The 27,999-nt window shown below is 39.6% G+C and overlaps 3 protein-coding genes across 10 annotated transcripts in view; 2 read left to right on the top strand and 1 right to left on the bottom strand.

The window, feature by feature from the left end:
• Position 1: 1 nt before the first annotated feature.
• Positions 2-13,504, top strand: LOC122411575 (Ionotropic receptor 93a). Of its 4 annotated transcripts, XM_043420479.1 has the most exons (14): positions 2-968; positions 1,206-1,397; positions 1,556-1,651; positions 2,164-2,313; positions 6,546-6,778; positions 6,852-7,013; positions 7,741-7,908; positions 8,428-8,673; positions 8,757-8,957; positions 9,051-9,281; positions 10,191-10,353; positions 11,894-12,395; positions 12,623-12,783; positions 12,841-13,504. In XM_043420479.1, the coding sequence occupies exons 1-14, from the start codon at positions 875-877 to the stop codon at positions 12,936-12,938; spliced, it is 2,697 nt and encodes an 898-aa protein (XP_043276414.1). In that variant the 5' UTR covers positions 2-874; the 3' UTR covers positions 12,939-13,504. The 4 variants fall into 4 exon arrangements, with proteins under 4 accessions (XP_043276414.1, XP_043276411.1, XP_043276412.1 ...); XM_043420476.1 differs by having other exon boundaries at positions 12,623-13,504; XM_043420477.1 differs by having other exon boundaries at positions 899-968; positions 1,235-1,397; positions 1,556-1,649; positions 2,159-2,313; positions 12,623-13,504.
• Positions 13,505-14,490: 986 nt separating this feature from the next.
• Spn85F (Serpin 85F) lies at positions 14,491-21,887 on the top strand. 2 transcript variants are annotated; one of them, XM_043420485.1, is made up of 7 exons: positions 14,496-15,169; positions 15,249-15,610; positions 15,682-16,555; positions 16,743-16,966; positions 18,917-19,108; positions 19,966-20,272; positions 21,512-21,887. In XM_043420485.1, the coding sequence occupies exons 1-7, from the start codon at positions 15,067-15,069 to the stop codon at positions 21,646-21,648; spliced, it is 2,199 nt and encodes a 732-aa protein (XP_043276420.1). In that variant the 5' UTR covers positions 14,496-15,066; the 3' UTR covers positions 21,649-21,887. The 2 variants fall into 2 exon arrangements, with proteins under 2 accessions (XP_043276421.1, XP_043276420.1); XM_043420486.1 differs by lacking the exon at positions 19,966-20,272 and having other exon boundaries at positions 14,491-15,169.
• LOC122411576 (serine proteinase stubble-like) overlaps positions 21,745-27,999 on the bottom strand; it is a 22,212-nt gene continuing 15,957 nt past the window's right edge. For all 4 annotated transcript variants that reach the window (XM_043420480.1, XM_043420481.1, XM_043420482.1 and 1 more), the window contains exons 4-9: positions 27,245-27,393; positions 26,590-26,854; positions 25,295-25,923; positions 24,607-24,904; positions 23,863-23,988; positions 21,745-23,757 (exon numbers count right to left, since the gene is read on the bottom strand). In XM_043420480.1, the coding sequence (XP_043276415.1) occupies positions 23,599-23,757; positions 23,863-23,988; positions 24,607-24,904; positions 25,295-25,923; positions 26,590-26,854; positions 27,245-27,393 (1,626 nt within the window). In that variant the 3' untranslated portion in view covers positions 21,745-23,598. The remainder of the gene's footprint in view (positions 23,758-23,862; positions 23,989-24,606; positions 24,905-25,294; positions 25,924-26,589; positions 26,855-27,244; positions 27,394-27,999) is intronic.

Below are 27,999 nucleotides of genomic sequence, written 5' to 3'. Positions count from 1 at the left end.
AACCGTGGGCAAAAACAGGCACGCACTGAACTCTCTATATACACATTGTTTTTCTATTTCTCTGAAACCGATAAGATAAACACTTTTTTTCACTTGCACTTTAACGAATAGCGAAACCAAGCGAAACACTTGCATTGTTTTTATTCTATTTATAAATTGTGATGACATTTTTTTCCGAATAATTTTTTCCCTCCCTTTTACATATACACTGAAGCACATGTGTATTTATATTATTCTCAATAAAAACGATACGTGCAGCAAATCTTATCTCTTTACGCGGCTGTCAAAATATCTGACAAAGAATATCAACTCATCCCGATTCAATTGAGTTGTAGAGGTTATATCGAGTCGATCACGTTGGAAAGATGAATTTTTGGTAAACCATTATCAGCAGTTCTTAACCTGTGAAATTCCAATGAAACTCAGCGCGAACCTTTGACGTATATATAGCATTTCATTCGATATTTACGTAAACCTCAACACTAACATTGTTTTTGTTAGTAAATCATAGTATAATTTCGCTGTTTACATGATTGAAAAAACTCGTTGGCCGCAATCTTTCTATAAAAAGCAAATCGGAAAAGAAATTGTGGTTAGAATTGGAATCGATTTACATTGCACGAACCGCATATTCACTTGGCGCAGGAAGAAAGGAAACTCGTTAAAAGTTCAATCTACTTCTCTCCGTTGCTCTACGTTTCATATTTATTGAATCACTAAATTATTTATCAGAGGCACGTAATACGTTTCTGCTCGTGAATTTTTTCTGAGGTCGATTGATTTTTGCGAAGAGGCGCATCGTGTAACGAGGTCCGCTCAGTTGGTGGAGAGATTTTGACGAGTGAAAAGAATCTACGCGGATCGGACATAAAAAATGTATTTTATTTTTTTCTTAGCACTCGTGAATATTAAATTCAGTACAGGGTTCAATGATTTTCCATCTCTCATGATCGCTAATGCAACAATGGGTGAGTTTGGAACTTGCAAAAAATCGTAAAAATGCATTTCGTCGACATTTCAATTTTTTCAATACTTCATTCTCATTTTTGTAATCCTGTGTGTGGATTTTTATTTTTTATTCGACTAATACGAGAATTCCCATGAAAATAAATGAACTTTCATTTCGCATAAGTTTTTCCTGTTATTCCGAAGCAAAACGACTTAACGAAGGAAACTCGAATTCTGCTTTTTTTCAATCGCGAAAGCTGTCGTAATCGAGAGACCTTTTTTCGAGGTTAAGGCCGTCAAAAAACGACACACGGTACGTAACGCTTACGAGAAAAAACTCGAGGCTCTCGTGAGGACGATAACGGAAGCTGCGAAAGCTCGAGACTCGGATAGCAATGTTGGAATGGAGATAAACGTGTTTCAGGAAACGAGCGTGAATCTCGCCAGAGGTGAGTCACCGATTACGGATTTTTTTTTGCTCTTCCTCCGCTTTTTAAATTGTGTCATGATCCACATACCGGTTTTCATATATCGAAACGTGTGTGTATCGTATATCGCGAATGCGTCACTCATGATTTTACATCGTCATTGAAATTACGGGGAGCAGATTACACGGTTTTGCTGTCCGTTGCGAGCTGCCATGAGACTTGGAGCTTATTTCAACGTGCTCGGAAGGAGAAGCTCGTTCATCTCGCGATAACCGGTTAGTTCACAATCCAAAACCTATTCGAATTTTCTTATCAGTTGCTTAACGAGTTTGGGCATTATCCTCGTTCGTCGGTTTAACAAAAAACTCAAATTGTTATCCAACTTTCTCAATGTTTTTCACTTTTTTTCTTCACCCACAAAGATGGACATTTCCCGACTCGAAATTCGCTCATTTAAGGGGTTGCGCCGGGCTAGCGCGCGGGCCCCAAAAACACGGAAAGCGCAATTTCGTTGAAATATACAAATATTTTGTTGCTTCTTTTCAACAAGATTGTTCAAGCAACGAAATTTCGAATATTCCAACAAAGATTTTTGACCCATCATTTTTATATGAAAAAAAATCAATTTTTGTGTCACTCGGCGAAGCTTTCAACGAAATTTCGTTTTTAATCTTTCGAACACGAGTTCGAAAGATTCGTTTCTAAAAAAATTCTGTCGAATCGTCTCAAAACACGTTTTTTCTCGCCATCCAAATATAATTGTTTTCAACTTTGTTTTCAAACGGAGATCACGATTGTCCACGATTACCGAGCGCCTATGGAATAAGTGTCCCGATAGTGGAACCGAGTCAAGAGTTGCCTCAGATGTTACTGGACTTGAGGGTGGGCAGAGTCATTTCGTGGACGAAAATAAACGTTCTTCACGATCATATTTTTGGTAAAAATATTTTGACATATGAACAATTTTTGATAAAAATATTTCGACATATAAATAATTTTTGGTCAAAATATTTCGACGTATAAAAAATTTTTGGTCCAAAAATATTTCGACATCGATTCGTTAATAAATCGATCGTAAAGTTTATCGATAAATAGATTTCAGTAGGATGTCAGTAGGATTACGAATGATTGAAAAAGGAAAACTGTAAAGGCCATTCGGAGTTTGAGTTTTGGACGAAACAAAAAAAAAATTCACGAAGCCCTTGAATTGTACACGCAGCGAAGCGAATTTTCAGTCGCAAAATCACTTTTTTTTTAACACACATTTTTTCGCCACCTTCTCAGTGACCGTCGATTCAACCATGACCACGTGATTGGGCAGGAAATTTTACCTCGAAATCATCTACTTATGTCTGCATTTAAAATTTCATTTTCACCTCGAAAATGTGAGTCGAAATGATGAAATTCCGATTCGCATTTGTGGACGGTTCGAAGGTCCTCGGATGAGTACGATTTGACGATCGATTCCGAGAACAATGAGAAATGTTATAAAAATAAATAACTTTAAGTAAAACATCAATTTTATTGGAACCGAAACTTAAGGAGTTTCGGTACAGGCAATACAATGTTGCCATGCTAAACCATGCTAAAAACATAAAAAATTTCAAAAAGTTTAGAATTTTATAAAATTTGGTGAACATATTCTTTAGTGCCAAATTTGGCAATACAAATTTTTTAAGATTTTTCTTCTACACAGTTATCGAGCAATTGATCACTAAAGTTCACGTGTATAAGCATAGCGTTTTCATATATATAGGTATACATTCCGGGCATAAGAAATCTGCTTTAATGCGTAATTACTCGATAACTAAGTAGAAGAAAATTTTGAAAAAAATTGTGTTTTTGCACTTAATGTTGAACAACATTATCACCAAGTTTGATCAATTTCTTAATATTTAGACTTTTGTACCGAAACTCCTTAAATAGTAGTAGTAGTAGTAGTAGTAGTATTTATTTGTACATAGGCTTGCGCCTTTTACAAAGGAGAACGTTTTAAGTGGTTTTACATTATGCTTACAAAAATATTTGGGATCCTAAGGATTCCCGTATCGCGGTGTGCTTAAACATCTAATTGTGCGTCCGATACAGCGCTATTTAAACAAAAACTTATCTCTAATTCGTACATTTGCATATTATCTAGAGCTTATAGCTCTGATTACTATTTCTTTATTTATGATTAAACGCATGTTTATGTAACTTTACATACATCGTAGTTTTAAACTTCATATGTCATCGGTATGACTAGCTCCGTATTTTGGTTTATCCGTTTCCTATCATAAAAGCCCGAATTTTACAAACTTCGAGTATAAAAAATGCAAGATTTTTCGTGGAAGATTCATCAAGGTTATCCAATGCTATTATTGGATGTGCGATAGGAAGATATTTTTCTGTTAAGGTTGATGGGTGACGGCTACGTGATTTTTGCAGCAACTATATTTTTCGAAAATTTCAAAAGACGAAACTTGCTTGGAAACCATAATTTTATTATTTTAGAAATATAATTGGTAAAGAGTCAACATTTTTATACAATTTTATTATTAAAAAAACATTTGAAGAGTTCATTTTGACTAGCGTGGTGCAGCAGCTGCCGCTGCTGTTGATGTCACGCTGTCACTTTTGTTTACAAATTTTATAGGTTGTGAAGTGAGTTTACTGTCCAAAGTAGTATTGCAGTGGAGGAAAATGAAAAAATGAACGATCAAAAAGTTTACCGGGATAAAAATCGTCGTTTTGTAAAAATTTACGAAAAAACGTGGCGAAGCTAACGAACGACAAAATATGACCAAAAGGTCGAACTGACGTCACATGCGAACGTATATTGAATGCAACCATGTCAAACGTTACTGATCCATTTGTCGTGTAATCCGAATGGTTTCTTATGAGATATTTTTTCATATTTCAGCCGATTTTCAATGGTAAAGTTTAAAAACTAAAATACTCATGCATTCTTGAATATCCACGAAATACAACGATCGATTTTTTTTTGCGAAATCTTGGATATAACTAACGAAAAAATTCAACAACTTTTGATGTATGTACGGCTTTCATATGCCGGAGTGATAAGTGTCAGAGAAAAGTCGATATTCAATAATTAATTTGCTGCTAAACTGCACGGTAACTAGTGTCGAAATTTTGCAAATCTATCCAGTGCGTATTCATTTTTGCCTACCAAAAATATCACCGCGTAATCTTGGATAGCGAATATTCACCCATCTACCTTAAGATGATGGATCAGTCGGTAATCACAACCGTGAGTGCGAGAGAGATAGCTGCAAATTTTGAAAAGGAAATTTTTCCACATAGAGTTTGTCTGATCGAAAAAATAAAAATTTCATCGGATTTTTGTGATCGTGCTGCGTACGATGACATTTTTATTATTTTAATCGGACGAACGATGTCAAAGAGTTTCAATTTCAAAAATTCGAGGTGTGATTACCGACTGATCCATCAAAAAAATGTGCTCAATAGTCTCGTATTGAAATCTGTTACATAAAGAGCAAGTGAGGCTACCGTCAATTTTGTAACTTACTTTTTTGAAACGGATCATTGAAAGGTCACGTCCTGCTAGGCGGAGTTGCGCTGCCAACCTTATGAGTGTTAACGGCATTGATGCCTTAAGGATGTTAAAGCGGGTCGTACTAGTCAATGGACAGTCTTTGACCATATTTTTTAAAAGAAATTACTACAGGCAATTATATGTAGCATAATTTTATTAAGAAATGTTATAATGATTTTTGAACGGTAAATAATATTCAAGTTCATTTTATCATGGAAAAGATTTTGTGCAGAGTTGTTAATATGACTCGGTAGTGCATTGTGAAAAGTTTACGTCTGAGAACGTCGGGCGTTGAGGTACCCATAACCTCAAGTTATTATGTCAACAAAATGATCCGGCATAACATTCACGCCACTCACGGTAGAGATAAAGGGAAATTTATTTCCAAACGATCGATCCCATACCTTTTGAGGCCTCTCAATAAAAAATCTTACACATATTACCAAGCATTTGATGAAATGACATTTATTTTACAAAAATATACCATCCCAAATTTTTTTTTCCGTGCATTTTTTAATTTTCCGTTTATTAATGAAAAAAAGAGCCTATCTCAAAAGAATTTTTGTATACACAATGTGCAAATCGCCTTTCTGAGCCAATTGAAATATTTTCTAAACGCAAATTATATACATTTTTTTGCATTAACGTTTAGTTATTTTATGAATGCAATCATTTCTTCATAGTTTTTATATCGCTTGAAATGCTGTGTATCAAAATATCGTCAATTTTTTCATTTGGAGTGAGCCTCTGACAGTAAAGTTATGTTATGTACAGATGTATACATATATAGGTTTTGCGACGTTGCCACAACTTCTCAGGGTTATAAAATCCTCAGATTCCGTGAGCATTTGTCGTCTTTAAGATGATGGATCAGTCGGTAATCACACCTCGAATTTTTGAAATTGAAACTCTTTGACATCGTTCGTCCGATTAAAATAATAAAAATGTCATCGTACGCAGCACGATCGCAAAAATCCGATGACATTTTTATTTTTTCGATCAGACGAACGATGTGGAAAAATTTCCTTTTCAAAATTTGCAGCTATCTCTCTCGCACTCACGGTTGTGATTACCGACTGATCCATCATCTTAACTTTATATTTCTAATTCAGATGTCCGTTGACCCCCTTTTTTTAACTAACCGTTAGAATTCCGAGGGTTCAATTCATATAATTGATTTTTTTTTATTATCGACATCTGATATAGAATTGCATCAAATGTTGAGTTATACAAGCTTCGAAGCCATTGCGGCTATAGGCGACACGTAAAATTGGGTTCTTTTTAACTAATAATATTTCGATTAAATAGTCGATAAGGGACCTTGAAATTTCACACAGATCAAGTATTAAGCTTGGACTACGACATACAAAAAAATTAGAGTGCCATCTGAAATCGAGTCTAGTGCTCGTACATCCTTAAGATACTCTTCACATTTCAGTTCGTTCAACTGTTTCACATTCTTGTACAATGGGCTATACCTTGACAGCAGGGATCGGATTACATCTGTTCTGAATTGCTTGTCCTTGATATTTGCCAGTAATTGTTTAATCCGAAACTTAAATAAAATGATAAATTTCACCAAATTATTTAATCGAACGTTTGGATTGAATTAGAGAGAGACACGATCGGCAGCGTCTTCAGAGCTTTGTTCGGTGAGATCCCGAACGTTCCTCACCTCGGATTGTCGTCACAATGCTTTTTTTCCACTGGATCGTCGAATCATTCGATGTCGATGAAGAAGCATCGGATTATGGAGACCCTACAGAAGTTTCCGCGTGAAAGATTCTCGGGTGATCGATTTCTCGTGATCGTCAGTACCGATATTGTAACATTGATCATTGAATCCGTGAGTACCGAAAAGCCCTCGATGTTTCTCCCTGAAAAGAGGCTATTTTTACATCTGTTTTGATGTAACGCAGGCGCGAACTTTGGGACTTCTGCATCCGGAGAGCCAGTGGCTTTTCGTTTTATCCGACAGTGCTGAAAATCCTTCAAATGTGACAGAACTCCAAAAACTTTTGGCCGAAGGCGAGAACATTGCGTTTATCTGTAACGTTACGAATTTCGACGAGGATTGCAAGGTGAGGAAATCACTTTGATTGCTATTTACTAAAAATTGAAATTCGCTGATTCAACAAAATTTTCAATGAGATTCAACCAAATTTTTTTTAATACGAATCCATCGTTTTCTTTTCATCTTTACCATTTTTTCAAATAAAAGAAAAAAATTTTCAATTAAAGTCAATGAATTAAGTTAGTTCGTGCACGAAACGATTTTCTTAAGAAAGTCTTGAAATTTACTCAGTTTAAACGGGTATTCGACTCACACGCATATCAAATTTTAAAGGGTTCGTCTTGTTGGTTATTCACATAAACGTGTTTAAATATGAAAAAAAATACACAGGGTTGCGCAAAAAATCGTTTATCCTTCCATATTACGAATGAACGTTTCTTACGAAGTTTATGAAAAAGTACAAACAACAATGAAGTATATAACGAAGGTCTGGGAAAAAAATCGATACGTAAAAATGTGTTTATAATTTCGAATATAAATAATTCTGACATTAATTTAAAGTAATTATATCTTTAATTGGGAAGTAAAAATGGGTTCAATTTAGACACCCATAAAATAGGATCCTTCGGGCATGATGTACCTTAAAGGAATGAATTGAATGAGCAAAGCTTTTACTGATTCGAATCCCTCCCTCATTTTGTTAGTTTGATTTCAAGGAAAAATTTGTTGAACCAACAAATTTTTTTCCCATTCGTCAGTGCCGAAAAGCAAATAATTATCATGCAATAATTCAGGTGGGTCTGGAGTGTCATGCGAAAGAAATGGTCACTTCTCTTATAGCAGGTCTCACAAGTGCTCGGAGACAAGAAGTCGAATTGTATGAGAAAATTACCGATGAAGAATTCGACGCCGTGCGGATGACCAAGGCAGAGCGATGTGAACAGCTTGTCTCATTCGTTCGCGTAAGCTCAATTTATCTGGAAAGTTTCAGACCATCCAAAAACCGAGTGGAAGACGACTTCAACTTTTAGAATTACGAACATCTCTCTTACGCAACGTACGAGAACGAAATTTGTTCTTATTTTACAGAGTTTTTATCATCGAATATTTATTAAATGCAACTTTATCAGACATCATTCACTTCGTTATGAAAAGACGAAGAAAATAGTGTACAATCAAACCTCACGATCGCGTACGAGGAGCACTTTATGACGAAGAGAAAATTGAGACCGTTTTTTTAACCGCATCTGAAAAATCAAGGATCAAAGTATCCCCAGATTCGCTGCATAAATGCTCTTAAAATTTTGTAAACTCATTCCAAGTCTCTGAAGATTTTAGACATAAAAATTAGTGATAAGCAAAAGTTCAGTAAATTTTGCGATTGCTCGTGTTATCCGTGATCGTCAAAGCAAAATATTTCCTTTCACGAAGCCCATTTTTAAAAAGATTCGGAAAAACAAAATATTTTCATTTCTTCGTAGGATGATTTGTACAAGCCCGATGGCGAAAAAGAGCGAAAGCGAAAATGCGACGATTGCCTAACGTGGAAGATGTTAGCCGGTATTACCTGGGGCAATTCGTTTCATCGTAAAAACAAGAGCGAGGCTCATCAGCTGATCGACGCAGGCTTTTGGACGCCTGGACAAGGCTCTGCACCAAAGGAACTACTTTTCCCCCACTCCGAATACGGTTTCAGGAACAAAGCTCTGCCAATCGTGACGTACCACGTAAGTGAGGCAGAGATTCGAATGAGGCGTGACGACTCGAGTTTCTTGCAGTTAAAAGGAAAAGTTCAATAATCCAATGGCAGAATCCTCCGTGGCAGTTTATTTCGAAATCGTTGGAAACCGGCCAACTCAAATGGGACGGACTGGTCTTTGACATCGTCAACGAACTGAGCAAAAAACTCAATTTCACGTGCAAACTCGTTGAATCAGGGACGAGGACGATTGAGAGTGAAGAGCACGCGAAAAAGTTGAAAAATCGTACTGAAACCGGTGCCAAAAACGAGGTTGTACTTCGAGGCGAAATATTTTTGGGAATTTCCAAAGTTCCTTCGCTCAAAGATCCTTAAAAAAACTTTATTATGCTATCGATTTGATAGGAATTCATCAGAACTTTGACCTCGTCGGGTGAGAGAATCCCGAACGACATCGCGGATTTGGTGCGCAGCGGGCAAGTTTTCATGGCTGCTTGTGCTTCCACTATCACCGAAAATCTTAAATCTTCGTTCAATTTCACGGCTCCCATAGCCGTACAAACTTATGGCCTTCTCGCACCAAGACCCAAACCGCTGTCCAGAGTTATGCTTTTCGCATCGCCCTACACGATTGAGGTTCGAGCCTTTTGTTTTTCAACATCCGCACATTTTTCGATGTTTTCTTGGCACCTCATCCCGTCTCGGAACTTTTGTGGCCGAATAACCATTCGATTAACATGTTGGAACAAAAAAACTAGAAAATCGTGATGTTTTGAGGGTGCACTGAACTAAAGTTTGCTTAAATTCGTCATAAGAAAAAGGCCACCGTGTGATTTCTGTTGTTGCTTATTTTTAAAAATAGTGAAATTACTAAATCATTAAAATACTGGAAGAAATCGTCTCGAAAAAGTGTCTCGAAAAAAAATATCGATAGCGATTTTCATTTTATTTTTACTCGAATTATTAATGAAAAAGTTTTTTCGCTCGTGAAACAATTAGCTGCAATAGTGAAACGATCAAGTTATAAAAAAACTATGTGGTGAATTCGTAGAGAAACAGTTAAGAAACGAAATGAGCCTCGGTGCAATAAAATCGGTTAAAAAATACAGATAATTCTTTGAAAAATAGCAGTGAAAATGTGTCATCGTGGAAATTGCATTTATCAGTTAATGGTTTTGCAAAACTATCGTTTTTCATATTTTTACATGTTGATGAGATATGCTGCAATACAAATCCATTAACTTTTAAAGTTAAACATGGTCTAAAAGCGTTTTTAAAATTTAGCACTCGTTTGACTAGCTCGCAGTACAACAGTAGTTACCTCAATGAATTTTCCATCAAACTTCATTGTACAGTGACTTCGTCATGCAGCATTTTTTTGGTTATCGAAAAACGACGAGAACTGTGTGTGCATTGAAACCTTAAAACCTCTTCTGGAGAGAAAATTCTCGTCGTTTTGAGCCCGTTATAGAGTTTTTATTTATAATAGGAAGATTGAAATGATTTTAAAGTGGAGGCTCTAGCACGTTTTTGTAAAATTCATAGTCCTGGGCTTGTCTCGCTGGCGCTGTTGTCTCGGTCGGCTCGATACTGTACCTCGTGCATGAATACAGTCCATCCAATTTGAACGGTCCTCAATCAATCCAATTCGGGCTGAGCACACCGGCGAAATGCCTTTGGTATATCTACGGCGCTCTTCTTCAGCAGGGTGAGTCAAAATTCGTTCAAGTCGATCACTTTTACAGATACAAATCTCAAAACATTCTTAAATAAAGGACGTTTGAAAAAAAAAATTTTGAAAGGACATTAATTGTTTTGAGACTAAAAGTCAAGCCATTTTTTGCTTTTACCCAGAATCTTGTTGTACGAACCATCCAAGATTCTAGTGAAATCAGATACATTTTTTTCTTTCAACCAGAGCCTAACTCCATTAAACTTTAGGAAACTTCGATTTGAGTGTTTTCACAATTGCAATCGATCAAAAACCTGCTTTCGTCATAGTCAATACAAAAAAGTTTTCACAAATTTAATGAGCATATTTTTGAGTAGCGAAATAATGTTTACAATATTATTCATTCGATATTTAAGGGGTCTAACCTAATTAAACGAGCAAATAAGACTATTTTCACCAATTTTTTTGACCGGTATAAATTATAAATATGGATATAAAAAGTGTTATTTTTTATATTATTTTACTCAGTTTTCGTACATAAAAATGGGGAAGAAACCAGGTCCAAAAAAAAGATGGCTGTGCGCTGTTGATAAAATCTCCGAAACGGATGATCGCGGAGAAAAAAAATAAAAATGGTTTTAGATTCAGTGGGTTAATGGCTATGGCGCACAGCTTACGATTTGTTGTTTTTTCAAAAATGACAAAATGGCGGCCGTTTTTCCAATAACTGCGAAAAAGCAAGTTTTTTTTCATCGTTTTTTGCAAAAAAAGAAATAGTTCCGCTCAAAATTACAAAATTCGTTTGACATGAGCCATAACTATAGTCATAAAGAACACGTGGTAAAATTTTGGTAAGGATCGGTTGAATAGTTTCGGGGATTTCATCAACGAGCAGTCGAAAAACGTAATTTTGGGAAAAACGCGTTTAAACAAAGGCAGGCACACGCGGCATTGCACTGGGCGGTGCGTATCAGCGCGCTCAGACGCTCAAAAGTACACGCGGACTGCTCAGGTCTTCATAAAATTTCAGTACGATACTTTTAATTCTGTATACTTTCGAAAAATGCAATAAAAAAATCGATTTTTTGAAAATTCTAATTAAGATAGACCCCTTAATATTATCATCGATCGATGACATTCCCACGAGTCTGGAACCCTGGATGAGTACAGAAATCCTTGATCGTCCCTTCGTTCTTAGAAATGCTCCGTTTTGCATAAGTGCAAAACAAGGTTGGAATATGAGAAAAATCTTTAAAAAAATTTACCCAAAATGTGAGTTGTTGGTTGGAACGGTTTGCCCATCAGAACCATTTATATGTGGCGTTACAAAACTGGCATGTTTCTTTATGAAACAGTGCAGCAGGTTCTGCCCTAGCTTTTTTTTATAAAATAACTGGCATCGAACCCCTACCGAGGCCTTCGTAAAAAGTATTTCCATTGAAATACAAAAAATGGAATAAACGATCGTGGCAGATTGAAAAAGATTTTTAGTCTCGGTGTGGAGCTGAGCTCGACGTCTTTCCATGAATAACGAAATCGGGGAAAGTGAGAAAGGAGTAAAAATGGGTGTTAAAAGGTGGTCTCCGCATACCGGAAAACGACGGTGCGCGTTTAATCGTCGGAACTTGGTGGCTCGTCGTAATGGTCGTAGTGGCAACATATTCCGGAAGTCTCGTGGCCTTTCTAACGTTTCCACGAATGGACGAGAGTATTTCCACGCTCGATGATATTTTTAAACGCAAGGAAAGCCTGACCTGGAGTTTGCCGGCGAAGAGTTATCTCGTCGAGTATTTGACGAGCGGTAAGAGCGGTCCTTACGACGGTTTGTTGGGGGACGATGCGCATCAGCCGGAGAGACACGACGCGAGCAATTACGAGACGATGATAAATCGCGTCAAGGATGGGACGCACGTTCTCGTCGATTGGACAAGTTCGTTAAGGATGCTCACGAGAATCGACAACCCGTTGACCAACGATGGTGTTTGCCATTTCTCCATTGGCACCGAGACCTTCGTCGAGGAATCCATCGCCCTGCTTTTGCCACTGGGAAGCCCTTACCTCCCTCTGGTCAACACGCAGTGAGTTTCTCCGCGCACGAGCCAAGCTTCTTTCTCAGTTGAAAAAACGTTTTCTTCCACCCAGAAAAGTACAATTTAAACAGCATTTTTCGGCCCAATTTCCTCACGAATTCGTTGTCCCTTTCAAGCTCCTTTTTTTCTTTCACTTTGAAGAAAAATTTATCCCCCCACTCGAATGAGTTCAGGGATGAAATAATACAACTTTGTAAAATCGATTCGAAACGCAGATTGAAGAGAATGAAAGAGTCGGGTTTGATAGACAAATGGATAAAGGATCGAATGCCCATGAAAGACGAGTGCTGGGAGGGCTCGAGTTTGAACAACCAAGTCAACAATCACAAAGTCGACGTTTGGGACATGCAAGGAATATTTTTCGTCCTATTTCTCGGTGAGTTTTTCGAGTCTGTTAACATCCAAACATTTCACAAGTTTCTCAATCCCTCAGGATATTTGATCTCGCTGCTTTTTCTCGGCTGGGAATTACTTTCTCGCTGTCGTCAAGTGGCGAAGGAGCGAACGATCATTCGCCCTTTTCTTTCCTGAATTTACGGCGATTTCGCGAGATTCGGCGTCGAAATTCACCCTCACCAAACACCGAAGATCACCAGTACGAATATGCACACGTGCGAATGCACATTATAAGCTACGATTGCGTGACTCCGCTCGCTCTCCATGCACACTCAGCTTTATCCAATCGCGATAATTGCACAGTATCGTGAACGGCGTCGTCGTGTGTTAGCGCACTAATTCCACTGCATTATCCCCTGTGAAAAAGGGCACAACGGTACACGCAGATTATACTAAACAATTGCATAACTCCGTAGCTGCGAGAAAGTTTAACGCGGTCTCACTCCCACTCGATGGGATTTCTTTCGCGCACATTTCTTTTCCTAATTCTTCGTACCATCGCGCAATGCGAATTCGCGCAACTTCCTTCAGGGTCTACGTGCCTTTGGGGACTATTTTGACAATCCTATCAACCGAGTTTAAGGAGTTTCGGTACAGAAGTCAAAATATTAAGAAATTGATCAAATTTGGTGATAATGTTCTTCAACATCAAGTGCGAAAACACAAATTTTTTCAAAATTTTCTTCTACTTAGTTATCGAGTAATTACGCATTAAAGCAGATTTTTTATGCCTGGAATGTGGAATTTATACCTATATATATGGAAACGCTATGCTTATACACGTAAACTTTAGTGATCAATTACTCGATAACTGTGTAGAAGAAAAATCTTAAAAAATTTGTATTGCCAAATTTGGCACTAAAGAATATGTTCACCAAATTTTATAAAATTCGAAATTTTTTGAAATTTTTTATGTTTTTAGCATGGTTTAGCATGGCAACATTGTATCGCCTGTACCGAAACTCCTTAAAAGCGTCTGATGATCATTCAAATATATGTTCAGCAGTTGAAAGCAAAATCGACGAAATTCTATGATTTTAATCGAAATTTTGGCATGGAATAAAGGATGGTCTGGGAACTCGATATTTTTACCAAAATTCTTTTGAAAAATCAATGAATATATAAAAATTTTATTATTTGTTTAAATTAATATATTTATAATATATAATTTATCTAGAAGATTATAATTAGGCCATATTAAAATACATATATTTAAATATATACGAATGTTGTAAAAGAAAAAAAAATAATGAGAATTACGTACGAGTAATAAATAAATAAAGGATATAATTATATAAAAAAATTGAATTATATGTATAAATATTAGAAAATAAAATTCTTAGAACATCAATATTTTTTATATAAATTATAAAATTATTATAGATAAAAGATCAATAAACATTAAATATATAAAAAATAAATGTTTAATACTTGAAATTAAAAATTTTCGATATTTTAATTAAATATAAATATTAGATATTAAATTTTCAATTTAATAAAAAAAAAATTATTTTTGTTATTAATTTAAAGTATATTTGATTTTGTGATATTTAAATTGAAAATTTAATCTTAAATATAAAATTATTCTTTTAAGTTTAATAATTATAATTACTAAAATTATAAAAAAATTCACTATTTAAAATTTTTTATTTTCAATATATAATTTTATAAAGCTCAATATTTCCAATTTGCCGTTAAAAAATTTTATAACCTTCGATATTAATTTAACCTTCCCAAAGCTAAAGAATTAAAGTTTTTTCACGTCTGAAACGGTCGATTTGTAATTGATGAAATAAAATTCTTTCAATTTCCCAAATCTTCGTTACTGAACTAACAAAATTCTGAATTCCGTAAGGATTTTGAGAGAACGTCGTTCCACCGGTGCGAAAACGTTGGTTTGAGGTCCGCGCATTATTCCCCTCTCCAATGCTCACAATTATTATAACTGTCGTGTCGAACATCCACGGTGAGAGGAAAAAAGAATCGCTGACAAACGGAACTCTGCAAAGTGGATATTACGATAAGAATCTACGAGCGCGACCTTGCTTCTCGATTCATTCTCGAAACGAGTTAGAAGTGAATAAAAACGATGTTACCCGGAGACTCCTCTCCACAAATTCTTCCCTCTCCCCTGGCTCCCTTATTCGTTAACGAGACTTAACGCCAGTTTGATCGCGGACTCCCGCGCAGTCGTTGCTTAAACGTCCTTTCCGCAACAAATTCTCCGGTTTTTCTCCGTCGCGATTGCACCTCTGGGAAGCCGATGGATCGATCAAGCGTTGATTCAACGAGGCGACCGGTCTTCGTCGTTCAGCTGGCCAGACGTTTTTCCCTACTCTGGTCGATCATAATTTTTTTTTTGCAGCGTGAGTTTCCACCGTTTTCACTGACTTTTCAAGCCTCCCGTCGCACCCTAGCGAATAAACGATTTTTCGAATATTCTAGTTACGTGCTCAGCGCACAGTTCGAGTCTCCCCTCGCCCTCGCACCAACTCCGTCACCAATCCCCGCAAGGACTTTACTACAGCCCGGTGCGATGGACCAAGGTTCCCCAAACTGTTCGCCAAGGTCGTCCCGTCGACGTCATGACCGACGTCGTGAACGATCTCGGAGCGAAAATCCTCGACAGGTATCTCGACAACACAGGAAACGTGGCTTTCTCACCGAGTGGTCTCGGATTCGTTCTGGTTGCCCTGTACGAGGGGGCTGCCGGGAGCAGCAGTCGCGAAATAAGTGACGTGCTAGGGTTGCCTCGTGACAGGCGAGTCGTTCGAATTGGATTGCGGGACATCCACCGAAGACTTCGAGTAAGTTTCCAAGAGCTTCAAAAAATGCCGAGCAAATATACGAGCAAGTGGCTTTTTATTTCGTTTTTGAGAGTTACCTCAACGCCGACGCGTTCCTGGGGGGCTTGACGCTCAACCGCGACGACATCAACCTCCGTCCCGACTACGAGGAAACTCTCCGATTCTACGGCTTCGATATTTCCGATTCCGGGGCCGAAAACGCCACGACGCCGGGCGACGTTGCGACGAGCTCGACGGACTCTCCGCCGACGTCGACGACCATGAATCCTGATCCGAATGCGACCCTCGGCCCCACCCTGGACACGACGAGTGACGATTCGACGCCAGCGACAGGATTGAACGACGCCGCTGAGGTCGTGACGAACGTCACCGGCGAGCCCAGCTCCGCCATGACGATGCCAACGAACGGCTCTCTGTCAACGACCCCGCTCAATTTGACTCTATCGACGATCACGAGTTTGACGAATATTACAACTCCGACGAACGTAACAGCGACGACCCCGATGTCAACCGATTCCACGACGCCTGGCACCCTTTCGAGCTCCGGATCACCCACGATGTTGGCCAACGCTCAAACTGCTGCCTCGAACAACAGCAGCAGCACGAATACCCCGAGCACGATTATGCCGATGTCGAGCCTCGTGGGAACCCCGAGCGAGCTCCCCAACACGCAAACCCAAAGTTCAAATGGATCGATCACAACACCAATGACTCGAACGTTAACGACCGTTATAAATTCTACTCCAACATCGAGCCAACCGAGCACCTCCGTGTCCACTGCCGGTTCGACGTCCACGTCGAGCCGGAACGCCACGAATGCAAATTCAACGGGAACGCTCGTCGACAACCCTACGACGAATGTGGTCGAGGACACCGCTACGAACGTCGTTCGCAAACGTCGGGGCCTTCCGAATCACCCTGCAGGATATTTCACCAGCACTGCTGGTAATAAAATGATTTTCAAATTGTTGGCTCCCCGCAATGATTTTTGAGGATTTTCATCGACTTCCCAGCCTTGGGAACTCGAACCGAGGGTTTCGTCACATCTGTCAAAATAATTCATTGGCAGACTCTTCAGCGATTCGAAATTCGATTAAAATACAATTATTCTCGGTTGAATTTTCATTTCCAGACGATGGCATATGGCTCGATGAATACGGCAGGTTCAATACCAATCACGACGATTACCAATCTCAGAAAGATGATGTCGCGGTTGATCCGAAACGTCAAACTGAAATCGCCTTTCTCGTCAATGGCTGCGATTATTCCCGAGTCACGGGCGCTGTCTACACAGCATTTTTACCATTTTCATACTTCCCATCGCTGCAAGCTTCTCTACTAGAATTCCCTCTGGATGTAAGTCACTGGAAAATCAAAATAATTGCTCACCGTTTGCCATATTCGTTGATGAGCGTTCGATGAATAAGATTTTTCACGATTTATTCATGCAGCTGAGTTCGTACTATTTTTTGCATTTTAATATTAAGGAAGATCACGTGAATCTAATGGAAATTGAAAATTCCAACTTTACGAGTTGAAATTTGGAAATATGCTAGAAATATATCGGAATTATTGTAGGATCTACCGTCTAGTTGTCGAGAAAAATACACAGGCCCTTGTGGCAGGCACACTTTCTTTGCGACGATTTGGTTTTAAGGTAGTTGAGGCCGTACAGTCATTTTTTTTACCCAAAAGTTATAACCTGTACCTTTCAAAAGTTAGGACAGTTTACCGTTTGGCAATGTTGCATATACTTTAAAGAAGAGTTGGGAAAAAAAGACGAAAAACTGGTGAAAGCTCAGTCCTGAAAGCTGCACGGGAAACAGATTATTATTTATATAATCTCAGCAAATCTCCTAATAAATCTGACAAAAATTGACATTATTCAGCAAGCCTTGCTCGTGCTGCCCAAAAAATTTAATATTTTTTTTTTCTCAGCAACGACGCTCCTAAACTGTCTGAAAATTTAACTGATTTTTTTTACACTTCACTTTATAAGATGCAATCGGTTTGAAAGCGATGACATCGTTTTCGTTCTAATGCCTCAACTTCCTTAATGAAATAGGATCCTCTCAAAAACGAGACTAAGAAAATAGAATATTTTTAGATGTCAATGATGTCTTGAGAAAGTCTTGTTACCGTTGAAAATAACTTGGGAATGGAAAAAGAAAAACGCTTATTTGAGGTTAACGAGTAATAACGACACAAACGGTGGAAGGTTTGACAACACCGTGTGCCAGTTGGTTTAAAATATAGATGTGCATAAGCGTATAAAGAGATAAAATAATGGCTGTTGTCACATTTTGCTTGACGATTTTACTGCGAAAGTATTTTAGCTGCTGTCATTATATTAAAAATTTATCAATCTCAACAAATAAGTTCGACATAATTTTAATAATTGGGAGAATAAATTTCAATCGTTTTTTTTAATCATCAAAAGGGCAAAAAAGTTTAGTTGCTTTTTTGAATGACAAGCAACGCATGATCTTCCTTAAATTTTCTCTCAAATTGAGCATTACCAGCGTTATTTTTGCTTCTGAATTTTTTTTATTATTTTGACTCGAGAATAGTTCTGAATCTTTCCTTTGAGGATTGGTTGGTGAAAAGATAACACATTTGTTTAACGTACAGCTGCATTTACCTGAAAAATTAGCATACAAAAGAAAAACAACAAAAACGTGGGGGCTGACAGATGAAATTCATTGTTTTCGTAAAATTTTGCAGTGTCAAGCTCTTCAGCTCTAACGATCCGTTTTGAAAATCATATTTTTCACTAAAACAGTAACGAATTGAAACTCGAGGATACAAAATCGGTGCTGAAAAGTTAAAATTTTAAAGTTACTATTTAAAAATGAATGTACGGTTCAAACAAAGTGAAAATTCCATAAAAATTCTTACTTTCTTAATTTTATGCCCTCTCAACTTGAGTACGGTTTCCATGATTTCATGTCGGCTCCTATAAAAGTTTTTTTTATAATTTTTCTGTATTCATTGCCAATTTATTTTCTGTAAAGGTTTCCGGTGCATCGATTATTCTGTAAAAAATGACAGATTAATCCAGACAGAAAAATTCGAAGCTTGGGCATATTTTTCGTATTTTCTAAATTCGACTTTATCAGTTCGTCAAAACGTTTCTGCACTGAAAATACTCTAAACATTATTTTCAGAGGGAAAGCGTAGATTTAAAAATGTTGTCGTATCTTGAAAAAACAATTGGCAATTATTCAGCTGTGAAAAAACAAAGAAATTCTATTTTTTCCCAATAATTGCGACCGAATAATGGGACAATTGTGATTTGTGATTGAGGATCCTCGTTACAAAATACTCATTATGCTGCCGAGTGACGAAAACGGCACGAGACGATTGGCAAGGACGTTAGCAACGAAGCCGATTACACTGAGAAATTTACGTCGATCTCTCCAATCCTCTTGGGTCACTGCAGTCGTACCGTCGTTCATGCTTCGCGGATTCGTCACATTGACTCCGTACCTGGAGAGGGTGAGCGAAAAATTCAAACGACAAAGTTGCATTATTCGGGATAATTATAGTTCCGAGGCTTTCCATGGAAAAATCAGCCGACAATTATTCGCGAATCCTGCCATTCGAGACGAGCTCTCACGCCAACAGCTTGTAATCCATATTATTGCTCCATTTTTGCATTAGTTTCGCTCGTTGAGCTCTCGACGCGGTGCTCCTTCACTGCGCTTTTCCACTTCGCCATCTCTCATTCCAAATACGTAACACTTCCGGTTCACATAATGCATACACCACCTTCAGGCTTTGTTGCATTTATTCAAATTTCCATCGAATTTGCATAAGCGTGATATTTTATTGATTTTTTAACTCGACCGATCCCGAATCTCACAGTTTTTCCACATCCCCGAGATATTATCACGCGGAATCGTTACGCTTTGCTCGTCCTTTTTGAATTTTTTTCTTTTCCGTTAAATTTTTTTTCACCAACGTTTTTTTGACGAATAATAATGTTTGATGCACTTATGCGCGACGTAATTTATAGCGAACGGTCATTCGTGGATCATTGAGTAGAAAAATCATTCTACGAATGAAGCGACCAGCTCCGTGGTCGCCTAGAATCACCAGTTTTTCCGAAGAGCCGTCAGAAAATGTCGTCAAACTTTCGGAATCTTAAAAAATTCTTTCAATCAACGAACTCTTTGTCCACAGCGAAAAAAAAATTCGCTGGACCGCTGCGAGAGTTTCAGGCTTGAAAAAATGGACGTTTCATTGAAAACCGTCGCTCCGGAGATTGCATCGCGAAGTGTAGAGAGCCCGATGAAAAAATGGTTGGAAAGTTCGAGAGCGAAAATGCATAAAATCGTGAAACAATATTTCAGCTGGGCATCTCGGACGTGTTCGATCCCCGAGCAGCGGATTTGTCCCCGATGAGTCCCGACCTGGGGGTTTACGCGAGGGACATTCAGCAGAGCATAGGCGTGAACATAAGGAACGATGTTAAAGGTGGAATCGGCGGGGCGGACGGTGGGAACGCGGCTCAGAGTCAGCGGTCGCAGCAACGCGACGACCTCGTTCGTCGCGTGCGCGGTGTGCACGGTGTTTTGCCATTTTTCCTTGCAGGAGGGGCCATTTCCCCGCGTCTGGAGGGGCATCCGCCCCCGCACTATCCGGTCTACCCGGGAGCAGGTTGGGACCATTTTTTTGGATTTCGTTCGTTGTTTCCTGGCCTTTTGCCTTCGTCGCTTTTTTTCGAAGCTCGAAAAACGAGGGAATTTGTTGTTTTTTCTGCCTCGCGATAGATTTCGTTCGGAAGCTTGCTCGGAAGCCCGAGCAAGGACGTTTTTTAAGGACGTTCCCCGCGAGCGGTTGCCTCTGAGAGCGACGCAAACTCGCGCGTTATGCCAGCCGTGTTGGTTCCCCGTTTGGCTAATTGCCGCGTGAACCTCTTCGGCGAGAGATATTTTCTCAGTATTGTTGTAAAGTTCGTTGAATTTAACGACCGATATCCTGCGTGAGTCAGCGCGAGAATATAACGCGCGATAAAGATGCAACGCGCGCGATCTTTCCCGTTCGCCATCCTCTTTTTCTCCGTCCCGCCGTTCCATTCGCATTTCTATTCGTAACGCGAGTCCCTGTCGAAGACTATCAACGTTCGCCGCATCAAGTCTCTTGCGCAAATTGTTACGAGGGCATAACACCGACGCGGACCTCTTGCTCGCTTCCGTCAAGCCTATTACTATATTTTCACACGTGTTAATATTTTTACGTCTCCACTGATGGCTCGAATAATAAAGATTTTTTTAAGCATCCGCTCTGAAATTTATCTCGACAAATTCTTCGATGCTTTGACCTTGAGCACCTTTTTTACTGCCCAAATTGCATCCGGCCGGCATTCAGTCATATTTTTTTTTCTTCCAACGACGCGATCCAATTTTCGAATTATGCTAACCATCGGAATTATCGACGCCGGAGGCCTTCGACAAGAATTCATTTCCTCGTGAGAAATTCAGCTGCCGCTGATAGTCAAAAAGCTGAAGGGAAACAAACCTTAAAGAAAAGTAGTCAGGAAATATGTTTTTTTGAGAATTTATTCAAAATTTCGTGTTAAACTTTGTGGGAAAAAATTTCAGTCGCTCTCACGGTCTGCGAGTATTCTCGCAAAGAAATACGTTAAAATTGCATTGAATTTTCTGTTATGAGACGTTGAAGAAAGACGTTTCCACGAGATCGCCCTTCCGTTAAGGTGGCTCGATCGTTGAGTTTTTAAATTTCTTATTAACGCCATTAAAAAGTGTTCTGCCAAAACTATTTTCTCGATAATCCCGAGAAAGTTCAATAAAAATTAGCAATCTTTGCACTTTCAAAGTAGCATTAAATCGCATTTTCAATACTTTTTTTCCTTGATATTCGTGAATCGTGTTGCAGGCACTTTGTACGAGAGAGCGCCCCCTGTGCCGTTCGTGGTGGATCGACCATTCCTGTACTTCATCATCGATGACGAAACTTCGGTTACTCTGCTGACCGGTCGAATCGACGATCCCCTAAATTCAAGGATGCTCTGATGAGTTTGACGCTAATTAAAAATTAAACAATTGTCCGACGAGAAGAACGAATTTCGATGGGAAAATAAGGAAGGAGACGTAATAAGATGACGCTAGTGAAAACACGCACATCATGGCTCTCTCATAACCACGTGAAAATTTATTAATCGATACTTAAAGGTAATAGCTCTCCGTGTAGCGTTATAAATATTGTCAAGTTTCATGTTATTTAAGAAAGTTTTCAATTTTCTTTCGCTTCATTCTCTTTCATTCGTTATTCGCTCTCGCAGATATTTTCTTTTTCCCCCCCTTTTTTTATTTGTTAAATGGAAATTTCGTACCTCTTCGTATAGCAGTACAAAAATATCGTACGTAATTACCGTAGCTTTAATACTTAAGTTAATAATCGATCTGTACAAAATAATTCACGTTATTCATGAATAAACTTCCGTTTACGAAATAATATAAATACAAGCCGCTTGGGTACTATTTGCGCTCTCTCTCTCGCTCTCGCTCTTTCGTTCTTTCTCTCTCGCTCTCATAAGGACGCAACAAGGAGACGATTTACTTTAACGGATGAAAGATTATGTGGAATCGGCAAGAGATTGGCTTCAGGGATTTTCCTTCATCTCATCCTAAGTACGATAATGATATATTGCTGAAAAACAAATGCGATTTTTTACAGTTGGAACGAAACTTTTGTAAAAATATTGTAAAAAAATATAGAGATTCGCCGGAAAACAGGCTTGATCGATTCGAAATTCAATCGATTTTATCGAATCCGACAACTTTTTCAAATTCGCCAAATATTTGGTGAACGGTACTCGAATTTATCATTGTCACGATTGAAAAACCGAATGAGGGCTAATGAAACTGCTGAATTATTTTGGATGAAAATCGATCGCCTGCTGGACGATAATTGTTTGAATTTTTTTGGATCGTCTCTTCCCCAGACATAATCTAACGAAAAGTCACCTAACTTTGGCCGCCCTTTCTTATATCAACAGTTAAATTACACGAGTGCATACGCGCTTAAATATTACGTCGCTAAAGAGACACAGAATAAAAATAATATGAAGAACAAGAGGAAAGGAAAAAACACACACATCGTCCAGCGTTTAAGTTAATAGTTAGATACGATAAAGCTAATAATAGTCTGCTAGTCTTTGACTTACGAGCTACGAGCGAATATATTATCAATCATCATTTCAATTAACATCTAATCGTTCTAATATGCAATTATAACGAATTGACAATCCCACACGAGGAGGAAAAACATTTTTTCGATGCGTGCTTGTCCATCCTTCGTGCGTTATTGAGAGTCCATAAGGAGAAGCGAAGAAACACGAAAGGAAAGAATGAAAAATGATATTTCATCGAGAGATTCAGGTTCAATGGGATGAGCACGATTGTCTGGATAAATTACTATGCTGATTCCACGACGAACTGAGTCAGAATCGTATTTCATTGACGGATTGTCGAATTCCATTGCTCCGGAAATATATTCCTCGGGATCGAGGCCAAAAATGCGCAAAAATGTCGGCTTTTGCGATAAAACTTTGTTCCATTCATTTGGAAGTGTTTTTTGTTTTATAGGATTTATAGCATGAAACTTTAATCGAATGGAATGAATGAGACAAAAATTTGAAGCGTTTTCGACCTCGTTGTTGGATTTACGAGCAGAAATATCTCGACTTCAATTCTCCAGGATCAATCGTGGCCTAGAACGAAGGTAAAAACGTAAGAAATTTGTTTGACAAACGTTTGAGACTGAACAACGAGCTCGAGAAACGTTGAAAACATTCCAAGATTGTTTTTGCTTTTGTAATTAGACGTGAAATCGCTCCGACCGATTATAAGATTTATCAGGAATCTTGCGATCTTCGCTCGATGAATAACAGGGTGGGTAAAAAGGAGGAGAAAGAAAAAGGCGAAGGATTGGAAAAATTGGTTGCTCGATATTCTCAATAATCAAGTCACGTTCTTGAGGATCCAGGGAACGAACTTGGAGATTCTCGTACAAACGCCAGGTAAATTAGCCTCGGCACAGCCTATTCCCCACGATATTATGCCCGCGAGAAAGTAACGACCATCTTTGCCACGTACTTGAAGCGGACCACCCGAATCACCCTGGAGAAAAAGAAGAAAAAACTTCAGAATGATAAATCTTTATCGACACGACGAAAATGGCGATGAAAGTAAAGGGAAAGGGGGACGATCAAAATTTCAGCTTGCCTGACACGAGTCTTGCCCGCCGGTCTCGTAACCTGCACACAAAAATATCTCTGGGATGTACTCGTGCCTGTCAGCGCGAAGAAACATCGTCTTGCATCGATCGTTGCTCACTATCGGTACGGATACCTGAAAAAATGAATTATTTTCTTTCATTTCTTCGGATCTTGCATCGGTACAAATTGCTTGTTGCTTTTGTAGGTAAATTGCATAAATTTTCGAAAATGGTGTCGACATTACTGGTGAAAAAAAAACCCCTAAAAGAACGTCGGGAATCGTACTTTGACAAATTTTCGAAAAGTGATCTTCAGCTCTTGACTTGACACATTTCTCGTATGAAATATTCTCATATTCTGTCCAATCACTTCAATTGGGAGTGATTTTTTTTATTTACAAATCTTCAACTTTCCCACTAATGTCTCAAGCCGGTGATGAGTTTTCGCTCTTGAGCCGCGAACATTCATTCAAACACTACGGTAAACCGTACACAAGTGCAGATTGAAGTGAGCATCTCAACTGACGAGATAAATTCATTAAAAAACGAGATTTCGAATGTTCCTCCGTAATCCCAATTCCGTTTTTGAAAAACAAGAAACAAAATGTTTCCTCGAGCTTTTGAAATGCTTTGGAAAAACGCGAAATTATCCTTTGTCAAAATCGGATAACCTTTTGTAATGTTATCGACAAGTTTTAAGGCCTCGCAGATCGCTCCGCGGCCACTGATGGATGTTTTGTTGATGGAATTACCTCTTGCAGTATCGAGGGGAGCGTTCCGCCTTCGCTCAGTCGACCCCAGCCGGTAACAGTTGCGTTTTCACCGATCAAAAGATCGTCCGTCGCCGGTAAGCATATCGGGGAAATGTGGGGTGCAAATATCAAAGCACTTTCCAAACGCACGAGAGCCAAGTCGTACTCGTACGTGAAAAAATTGTACTTTGGATGAACTACTTTTTTGGCTATTCCGCGTTCCACGTACGGCAAACGCTCCTGGACCGATGAAAAATCGTAATCGCCGACTCTTATTCGTATCTGCGACGTCAGTAAGCTGTAAAATGAACATTAAATTTGTGAAATATTCGTTTCTCGTTGGGATTCGAAAATTTTAAAAAGTTTCAAACATTAGAATACATATTTTATTGAATAGTGAAAAGGTTTTTCTACCGATTTGAGAGACTTTGTAATATTCCAAAGAGATTGGAGAACTTTTTGGAATTTTATTTTATCAATTAAAATACCATCAATTTTGTGTCACAGGCAGTAAACCTGATGACCAAAATTTGCATTGATCGCTCCGGAAGAGAGTGAAATGTCAATTTTTTAATAATTACGAAGCAACAAAAAAGTCTCGAGCGAAATAAATTTCGTGAAAATGTTCGTCATTGGATAAAAAAGTTATAAAAACAGGAAAAAGTGAGAACCGTCGAGAAATACTGACTCGTCGACGCAGTGTCCAGCGGTGGCGATCCAATTGGCATTAAGGACGGCGCCGCCGCACCGATGAGTGCTGGAGAATCCGAAGAAGGAAGTTCTCCGTACGGATACTTGCCACGGCCAGCGCCCAAAGGAGGCGTCTTTTCCGCCCACGATGCGAGTTTCCGGTCGTGGAAAAAGCGGCGGAACGCCGCACTCGGTTTTGTCGTTCTCGCCAACAGCCGAAACGATTGGCACCGTGCCCAGAGTTTTTCGCGTTGTGGAAGAGGCTGTCGTGGTTGTTGGTACAGTTGTCATCGGCGTCGTCGTCGTTGGGGCTGGGGTGGTCGTCGTCGTCGTTGTTGTCGTGCTCGATAACGTCGCTCTGGTCGTCGTCGTCGTCGAAGGTTTATTATCGGGCAGGGTACTCGCGCTCCCGGAAGTTGCAGCGAGCGTGGAGATCGTCGTAGTCGGCAACGTCATCGCGGATGTCGGTCGATTTTTCAGCCGATCTGGCCCGAGAGCCGCGGTGCTGCCGCCCGACAAAGACGGCTTTCTCCTTCTCGTTGGCCGCGGTCTCGTTAATGCGGTACCAAGATCGTCCGTCGTGATGTAGTGAGCTGAACCGATCGACGGCTTTTCGGGCTCGGTACTCTGGGAATTAGCGTTGAAAAGTCCAGCTGTAAACTTCGTTCAGAATTCCAGAGAATTTAAGGCTCGAGCTCCCCGGTCGAATCGCCTCGGCAACGAGCCCAGCAGAGACGCAAAAGTAGAGGCGAGCTGGGGAGCTTGATCAACGAGCATCAAGAAAAGTGGGCTCAAAGGGAAGGTGAAGAAGTTGAGAAGAAACGTCCGATAATTGAGATTGGAACAACTTTGTAGCAAATATATATATCGAGGAGAAATAATGTCGATATTAAGCTTGAGGAAAACAGTTGGCAACGCAATGAAACACCGGAAATGTGATGCCCGTCGAACCCGTTCGGGTTTCTCCGGGAAGATTGAATTCTCACAGCCTCGAAGTGAGAAAAGGAAGAAAGTTTTGTAAAGATTGTGGGAGAAAGCGAGAGAGCGAGCGATGGAAAGATAAGAGAGTTAATGTGAGAGCCGGAAGTGATCGAGGCGCGATTCTCGTGTTCGATTGGAAAGCACGAGATTAGCACGCGGGAGGGCATCCACTTATGGGTTTTAGTGAGCGAGCGAGTCGGCTCCTCGCGGTTGGTAACGTGCGATGATGAGCAAATGTATCGTTCCCACGTCTCCATGAGCATTGACACGAGGGTCGATCTCTCAGACGTATAAAGACGGATGTGTGCTTACGTGGAGTGACTCGGTGGGCTCGAAACTCGGTCGGTTCTGAAATCTGTCGGGTTCGTTGTCCAGGAGATCCTGCACATCGGTCCAATGGGGTTTTATGGAGGATGCGAGTTGAGGTGTCCAGCTGTGATCCGACCAGAGATGCGCGCCGTTTTTGACGCCGGGTATCGTGACGGTCGGTCCGGTCATCGTCGTCGTTGACAACTTGGTTACGAAAGCTGGCTCGGTTGTGACTTTCCAATGAGTCGTTTGAGCGGACGACGATCCCCTGTAAATACGTGCGATTAAGTACACAAGAATGAAATAAGAGTGGCGGAGGGGAGCAGCAGCAGGAGGAGGAAACGGAAGAAACGGAGAAAAAGACAAATGAAACTCGTCGGGAGTTGCGAAGCCGCGTATAGAGTCGTTTAAATCTCGTTACGGGGCTCATGTGCCAACTTTTCTCTATTATCGCATCGCGAGCTTCGCCTCTGCAAACTCTATAGATATGTATACGCACTCGCGCCAAACGTGTACGGCTTCTTCTTTTTATTCTCGTCCCAGCGTGTCTATTCCTCGATTTTCTTTCTTACTCCGTTCCCTCGCACCGGGCTCTCTATTCTCTCGGCAATCTCGTTCTGGCAGAGCGACATGATATACGCAGTCGTGAAAAACTTACCCGGTTGATGTGTGCGCCTCGTGGCTGTGCTGAGGAGCCTCCGGCTTCGGGGTCGTTCTACTCTTTGTTGGCTTCTTCGTTATTTCTGGTCTCGACACAAAGTTCGGCCTCGCATCGTGCTCGATTATCGGTCGATACGTACTGGTACTCTTGACAGACAGAAATTACGTTGCTGATTAAATGGCCAGCGGGGAGAGACTTTTGTACGAAAAGTTACTGTCTTTATGGTCACGAATTTTTATCAAAAACATAGTGAATCACGAAACGCTATACGAACAATTGCACAGTTTCGTATTATCTTTTTTACCGCACTGAATTTTCATCAATGACGCGGCGAATTCGTGCGCGCGCCAAATGCCTGAGGCATTGTGGCCACAAAAACGAAAATTAACTGATCGCGCGTACTAAAATTTCAAGCAGTCGCTACCCTTGTGAGCGGACTTGTGCTCGCGAAGGTTTAAAATTTTCGTGTCATTTAATCGTCCGAAAACAAGTATAAATCTTTGTCGAAATAGAGATTTGCTTATTTTCGAACGGTGCGTCTCAACGATACAAAAATTTTAGACATTCCACCAGAGGCACGAGTGATATTCAGGTATCGATGCATCGTCCGATGTAAGAATCTCACAGACATAAATTTAGCCTGGCCTATACATATAACAAAATTTGCGAGAACTGCTCCCGGCATCAAAATTACTAAGTACGCGGGCGAGAGCAAAAATTACTATGTTTTTATAGTAACGTCGGACCACATC

Source organism: Venturia canescens, chromosome 5 (assembly GCF_019457755.1).
Source record: "Venturia canescens isolate UGA chromosome 5, ASM1945775v1, whole genome shotgun sequence".
NCBI classification, from domain to species: domain Eukaryota; kingdom Metazoa; phylum Arthropoda; class Insecta; order Hymenoptera; family Ichneumonidae; genus Venturia; species Venturia canescens.
This window is presented reverse-complemented; position numbering and strand designations above follow the sequence as displayed.

Bases quoted from the DNA above. Each gene is read 5' to 3' on its own strand.
- LOC122411575 (XM_043420476.1), top strand. From the start codon at position 875: ATGTATTTTATTTTTTTCTTAGCACTCGTGAATATTAAATTCAGTACA. The intron at 1,652-2,163 runs GTTAGTTCACAA...TTTCAAACGGAG, and splicing joins CGTTCATCTCGCGATAACCG to ATCACGATTGTCCACGATTA. The intron at 12,396-12,622 runs GTGAGTTTCTCC...TTCGAAACGCAG, and splicing joins CTCCCTCTGGTCAACACGCA to ATTGAAGAGAATGAAAGAGT.
- Spn85F (XM_043420485.1), top strand. From the start codon at position 15,067: ATGGATCGATCAAGCGTTGATTCAACGAGGCGACCGGTCTTCGTCGTT. The intron at 16,556-16,742 runs GTAATAAAATGA...TTTCATTTCCAG, and splicing joins ATATTTCACCAGCACTGCTG to ACGATGGCATATGGCTCGAT. The intron at 16,967-18,916 runs GTAAGTCACTGG...TTTGTGATTGAG, and splicing joins TACTAGAATTCCCTCTGGAT to GATCCTCGTTACAAAATACT.